At 36.2% G+C, this 6,429-nt stretch overlaps 1 protein-coding gene across 2 annotated transcripts in view; it reads left to right on the top strand.

The window, feature by feature from the left end:
• The window catches only part of p4ha1a (prolyl 4-hydroxylase, alpha polypeptide I a), a 36,001-nt gene that overhangs the window by 7,854 nt on the left and 21,718 nt on the right, over window positions 1-6,429 (top strand). For both annotated transcript variants that reach the window (XM_079801275.1, XM_079801274.1), the window contains exons 2-3: window positions 3,661-3,768; window positions 3,946-4,042. In XM_079801275.1, the coding sequence (XP_079657401.1) occupies window positions 3,684-3,768; window positions 3,946-4,042 (182 nt within the window). In that variant the 5' untranslated portion in view covers window positions 3,661-3,683. The remainder of the gene's footprint in view (window positions 1-3,660; window positions 3,769-3,945; window positions 4,043-6,429) is intronic.

Genomic DNA, 6,429 nt, shown 5'->3' with positions numbered 1-6,429 from the left:
TCTGGCACAGAACAACTCGTCGTGCCTCGTGTTCCTGTACGCCTCATTGCTGAAATACATACAGCAGCTGTGAGAAGTTTATTAAAGGGATAGTTCACCCACAAATGAAAGTTCAGTCATCATTTACTCACCCTCGGGTTTTTTCCCAATCCTTTCTTGAAAAGAAGATAATTAGAAAAATGAATCGCAATAAACTGGTATGTAAACACTTTAATCGAATCTATTCCTTTTTGACCAAAGTGCACGTTACATACACAGATGACGCTGTCATGCACTGATTCAGAAACATAGTGATAAAGAAGGCATTACATTTTTGGGGTGACAACATTGTGCGACATTACTATAATGCAGTAAATTAAAGAGATCGTTCACTCAAAAAAGTCTGTCACCATTTAATCACCTTCAAGTTGTTCCACCTATATGAATTTTTGTCTTTTGCTGGACACAAAAAATATATATTCTGAAGAATGTCAGTAACCAAACAGTTGATGGACCCTATTGACTTCTATAGTATGGGTAAAAAATAATATGGAAGTCAATGAGGCCCATCAACTGTTTGGTTTCTGACATTCTTTAGAATATCTTCATTTGTGCTCAGCAGAAGAAATAAATACATTTATACAAGTATAAACAACTTAGTCATCTAAATGATGACAGAATTTTCATCTTTGGATGAACTGTCCTTTTAAGGGTCGAAAACATCGAAATTAAGACATTTTAGGTGGCAGTAACACACCTACTATATGTGAGTTCATCATTTGTGCTGTGCATTGGGGTATGCGAATAATGGCGGAAAAAATTATCAAACTTCTTAGTGAATAAGCAGAAAAAAGAAAAATGCACATAAACAGAAGTGAATATGTTTGCTTGTGTCATGTAACAACCCATACTGATTCATAGCGCTTCGAAGCTTCATGATGCATTGTTTTGAAATCGGTCATCACTATATAAGTCGTTATTTAGGTTTTTTTGCGCACAAAAACTATTCTCGTCGCTTTATAAAATTATTGTAGAACCACTGTAGTAAGATGGACTTTGTAACGATGTCTTTAGTACCTTTTATGGGTCTTGAGAGTGTAAAGCGCATTGTGCCAATGGAGGCCTTTCTGAGCCATCGGATTTCAACTAAAATATCTTCTTTGTGTTCCGAAGATGAACGGAGGTCTTACGGGTGTCGAACGGCATGAGGGTAAGTAATTAATGTCAGAATTTTCATTTTTGGGTGAACTAACCCTTTAATAAAATTTTTTGGGTGGACTGTCCCTTTAATAAATGCTCCCAGATAGCAAGCAATCATTGAGTTAATGTTGATACCAAGCCTGTAGTGCTCCTGTCAGAAACTGAAGCTTCCGCGCCCCGGTGGCCGGTCCCAGTATAGCTCCTAAACCCCACCCCTCCATGTATTTGAATGGACGCGAGACACACTAAACAATTCAATTACACTTCAAATAATTGTTTCCTAAAGATGGTTTCTGTCATTTTAGGCAGTTTTTATTACGATGATTTCATTTCAAGTTTAGTTTTAGTGAGTTATGTGATGCTATAAAAACGGGGGGGGTGTGACGTCATGATTGACAGCTGAGATTGACGTTTTTTTGAGAGTGAAGTTTTCACTGAGGCACTAACTGACTTTTTTCTGGATTTTTGGGAGGAGATTGGGCTTTAGCTTCAATTTCTACATTTCTATAACTGTTTATTTCACACCAACATAATGAATTGCTATGCATCTGTGAGAGTGTGGACGGGCTTTTGATAATCGCGCCTCAACTTCCTGTTCTCTACTGCGCAACTCCGGTCCCGAGATCGCTACTGCGCAGACTCGGTCCCAAGATGTCAGCGCCGTGTGCGGGCCTACGAAAGCTTCAACTATGGTCAGCGGAAGTCAATGAAGTCGCGTCGTCCATATTTTTTTACGGTCTATGGTTGATACGTCAACACTAATTGCATTAATAAGTGCGTTCCATTCGACAGGGTCCCAACGCAGCATTCGCTGACCCCGCTCTGTGATTTTACGTGGCCTACCACTTCGTGCCTGAGTTGCTGTTGTTCTCAATTACTTCCACTTTTTTATAGTACCACCAACAGTTGACCATGGAGTATTTAGTAGTAAGAAAATTTCACGAATGGACTTATTGCACAGGTACCACGGTACCAAGCTTGAATTCACTGAGCTCTTGAGAGTTCAGAGAGAACTCAGAGAGTTCTTTCACAAATGATTTTATACACCTTTGGCCATGGAAGTGATTGGAATACTGAATTCTATGATTTGGAGGGGTGTCCCAATACTTTTGGCAATATAGTGTACATTGTTCTGGAGGAATTTTGTCCCACTCTTATAAATAAATGTACAATGTTGCTCCAGTTTATTGATGATTGTGGTCATTAGTTTATGCACAGCTCTTGCCACAGCATTTTAATCAGGTTGAAGTATGGACTTTGACTGGGCCACTGCAACACCAATATCAGCCAAGCTTTAGCTGTCGGACGGATAGCTTCACATTTGACTCTAGAATACTTTGGTATACAGAAGAGTTCATGGTTGATTCAATGACTGAGGTGCCTAGGTTCTGTGGCTGCAAAACAGGCCAAAAATCATCAACCCTCCATCAGCGTGATGGACAGTTGGTATGAGGTGTTTGTGCTGATATGCTGTGTTTAGTTTTCGCCTAACTAGTCGCATTATGGACAAACATCTCCACTTTGGTCTCGTCTGTTCAAAGGACATTGTTCTAGAAGTCTAATGGTTTGTTCAGATGCAACTTTGCAAACCGAAGCTATCCTGCCATGTTCTTTTTAGAAAGAATAAGCTTTCTCCTGACACCCTTTCCAAACAACCCTTCTTTTTCCTCTGACCTTTATTCTTTTGTAATGTCTCTCAGCCATCTCTCTTTCAACAGTCTTTGTTCAAATCTCCCTCTTGCTCACTCTCTCTATCATGAGTGGACACGCCCCCTACTGCTGATTGGCAGTTGTTGTGGTCCGATTCACTTTCAACAGCGTTTTTCAAAAAACACTCTCTACACCACAGTATTGAAAGTAAATTGAAAATGACCCTTCACAATAGATAATGTTTTTCAATGAACTCTGTTAGAGCACTAATATGACAATTTATCTGTTCAATAAAATACCTTACCTACTTTTTGCGTAATAAAAAATTTAATATCTGCGTCGCTTTCCCTCACATCTCTGAAAAGCCAAGCCATGTTGATTCTTGTTTTATTACGAGCTCTGTTGCATTCTCTTTTTAAATGTTGTTGACTTTGAACAAAAAAGTTATATAGTGTACCTTTTTTTTTGTCATTTTGTTGTTTATTAATGTGCTCTTGTCGTTTTTAGGAGTGTTTCTTGTTTTAATATAATTATTTAGGCTTAGTTTATTTTAGTTTTAGTTTTAATTTTTTCCAGTTAGTGATTTTGGAGGTTTAACTTATTTTAGTTAACATTTCAATTTTTTTATTTTTCATCTAATATTTGATTTGATTTGATTTAACAGTTTTAGATTAAGTTTTAGATAACAATAATTACCCTGCCACAGTCAAATATACAGTTTAGCAGTCATTATTCAGACATATTGGGCCACTCAATGAAATGATTGACCAATCAGAATCAAGTATTTCAGAGAGCTATGTAACAATGTAAATCTCATTTTCTCTCTTTTAGGCTGTGTGTGGAACAGGATAAACATGGGAGTTAGGGGTGTGTGCTGTATTTTACTCATCTCTCTGCTAAAGTCTTCCTCTGCTCACAATGACTTCTTCACTTCCATCGGTATGCCACCTTTTCAACTTTTTTTATAAATGTATGCTTGAAATGTTCCAACAGGTTCTAACCGGCAACAAATGCCTCTAAACCCGTGTGTTCATGAACATTTACCATGCAACCGACAGGTGTTGTGGAATACTAGACGAGTCATTCACTGATGCTCAGTTTAACCTGTGTTTGCAGGTCACATGACAGATCTGCTGTTCACAGAAAAAGACCTGGTGACGTCATTGAAAGACTACATCAAAGCAGAGGAAAGCAAACTGGAACAAGTGAAACAGTGAGTCATATCTATTATTAACAGAATCAACTGGAGCTATACAACATATAGCAAACATAAGTTTAACATCAAGTATAACTTATATTAGTTTGAATTGGCAATAACAGATTTATGAATAGGGCATGGCATAAATCTTTAAAACGGTTGGCTAAGGTTACATTCCAATTATGTATGTCAATAAAAAAATTAGGGATGCACGATATATCGGCAACGGCAACATATCGTTATCGGCTGATAAATGATTATTTTTGATGTTATCGTTATCGGTCCAATAAGAAAATTTGACCGATATAGTCAAGCCGATAGATGATGTATTATTTCCTTCAGCTGAGACGGACGCGCTGTCCACCATGATGGGTTTGAATTGCTCTAAATATGTTTGGAATCACTTCGAAAAGGAAAATACAGTTATGTGCAACATGTGCAGCGCAAGTCTTCTATAATCTGCATAAAATGATAATGAGAATAGAATAGGCTGTAAAAGAGCGTTGTGTTTCAGCGCGTTTGTTGAGGGAAGAGCGCGCCCACGGAGTTACACCTTCATGACGAGCACAGTCAAGTTCGCTTGTGCATTCACAGCCTTTTGTGCCATTGTAAGTTGTAATATTATATTTATTATTTTGTGTATATAATCCCATATAGGATGCGTTTGGTTGAGTTAATTAACGATGCAGTAAAGCACTTCATTGTACCGGCGCGCGCATTTCAAACAGAAATGCACAGCATTAATAACTACTGGGACTGTCCTATACATAACACTGCAATGAGAATATTTCTGTTATAAAACGTAGTGAATTCTCTGGGTTTAGTTGTTTTTCAGCGCGCTGTTGTGGGAAGCGTCAACAACGCATTCTGACCAGCACAGTCAAGTTCGCTTGTGCATTCGCGTCATTTTAAGCATATGTAAGTCGTAATATTACGTTTTTGTAGTATAAACATCTGATTAAAGTCAAATAGGATGTGTTTCGTTAAGTCAATAACCCGCAGTGCTTCACTGTACCGGTGATCATCTTAAGTTTCAGCACGCTCTCAAACAGGGGAAGAGCATCCACAGGAGTTATAACCCTTCACCTATGCGTGATTTTGTGCTAATATAAGTTGTAATATTATATTTATTTTGTATAAATATCTGATTGTTCTCATATATGATGCGTTTAGTTGTTAATTAAACTTCTAAGCGCTTCACTTTATGGTTGTTCGTTCATTCTCTCCAGCTTCAGCGCGCTCTCAAACAGCAACATTATTCCTAATAGACTAGACATTACAGATGTTTACTATTACTGTAATATTAAACACATTTTTTTTTCAAAAACACAGAAGCATTATTTTTTATAATTAGCACTTTTATTGTTCTCGTATCATTTCCATCAACAATATGGTTTGATTAAAACCATTTCTTTATCGTCTGTGCGGAGGTTATTTCATGCACTTGCATTCTGATTCTTTATTATGCAGCCTAAGTAATGCTGTTCAATTACTTGTCTGCATTATTTAGGTGTATTATTTTTATTTTTTAGACAATATAATTTTTGGTAACATTTTACAAATAAGGTCTCATTTTATTAATGCATTAACTATCATGAACAAACAGAGAGCAATAACCTTTGTTTCTTTTAGTAAAAAAATGTTTGTGTTTTGTAACAGTCCATTCACAGTTCATACCTAATGTTAAAAGACACAACTTTGGGTCTGAATATGTTGAGATTAACATGAACTAAAATTAATAAATCCTGTTGAAGTATTGTTCATTCATTGTTGGTTAACTAATACTAACAAAAATTAAACCTTATTGTAAAGTGTTAAAAAAAAAAATTTGGCCATAGGAGTGTAAAATTAATTTGAAAAGGTAAGGAATCTCACACTGGTTCAAATAGGCTACTGTAGTGTATAGGTTTGATTTATGTTGAAGTGTTTGGGACATGGTTTTTAATGGTGAGCCTTTTGTTTTTGTAATCAGGCTCTCAGAGTTTATTAAAATTTGTATTTAGATTTATCGGCCAATATATCGGTTATCGGCTTTCAAATATTAAGAATTATCGGTTATCGGTATCGGCCAAAATGTTCATATCGGTGCATCCCTAAAAAAAATCTGACAATATTTATGGGTGTAATGATACATCAGTATGGATCAATGCATCAATCAAATGACTAACAAAATGATGTAGCAATGCGCAAATAAATATAAATTAAAAATATATATTTTTAAGATGCATCTTAATTTTGAAACTCTCTTGTTAGCCACATCTGCACGAAATGTCTTTAGACAGTTCTACACATTTCATTGAGCTGTCATTGAATATTTCAGTTTTTTTATTTATTTAAACAATTTATTTTACTGTAAACATGTATTTTTTCAATAACTGGAGTACCTCATTTTATTATATTTA

This window comes from Gobio gobio, assembly GCF_949357685.1.
Source record: "Gobio gobio genome assembly, chromosome: 20".
In the NCBI taxonomy this organism is placed as follows: domain Eukaryota; kingdom Metazoa; phylum Chordata; class Actinopteri; order Cypriniformes; family Gobionidae; genus Gobio; species Gobio gobio.
The sequence above is the reverse complement of the archived record's forward strand: the minus strand, read 5'-3'. Positions and strand labels throughout refer to the sequence as shown.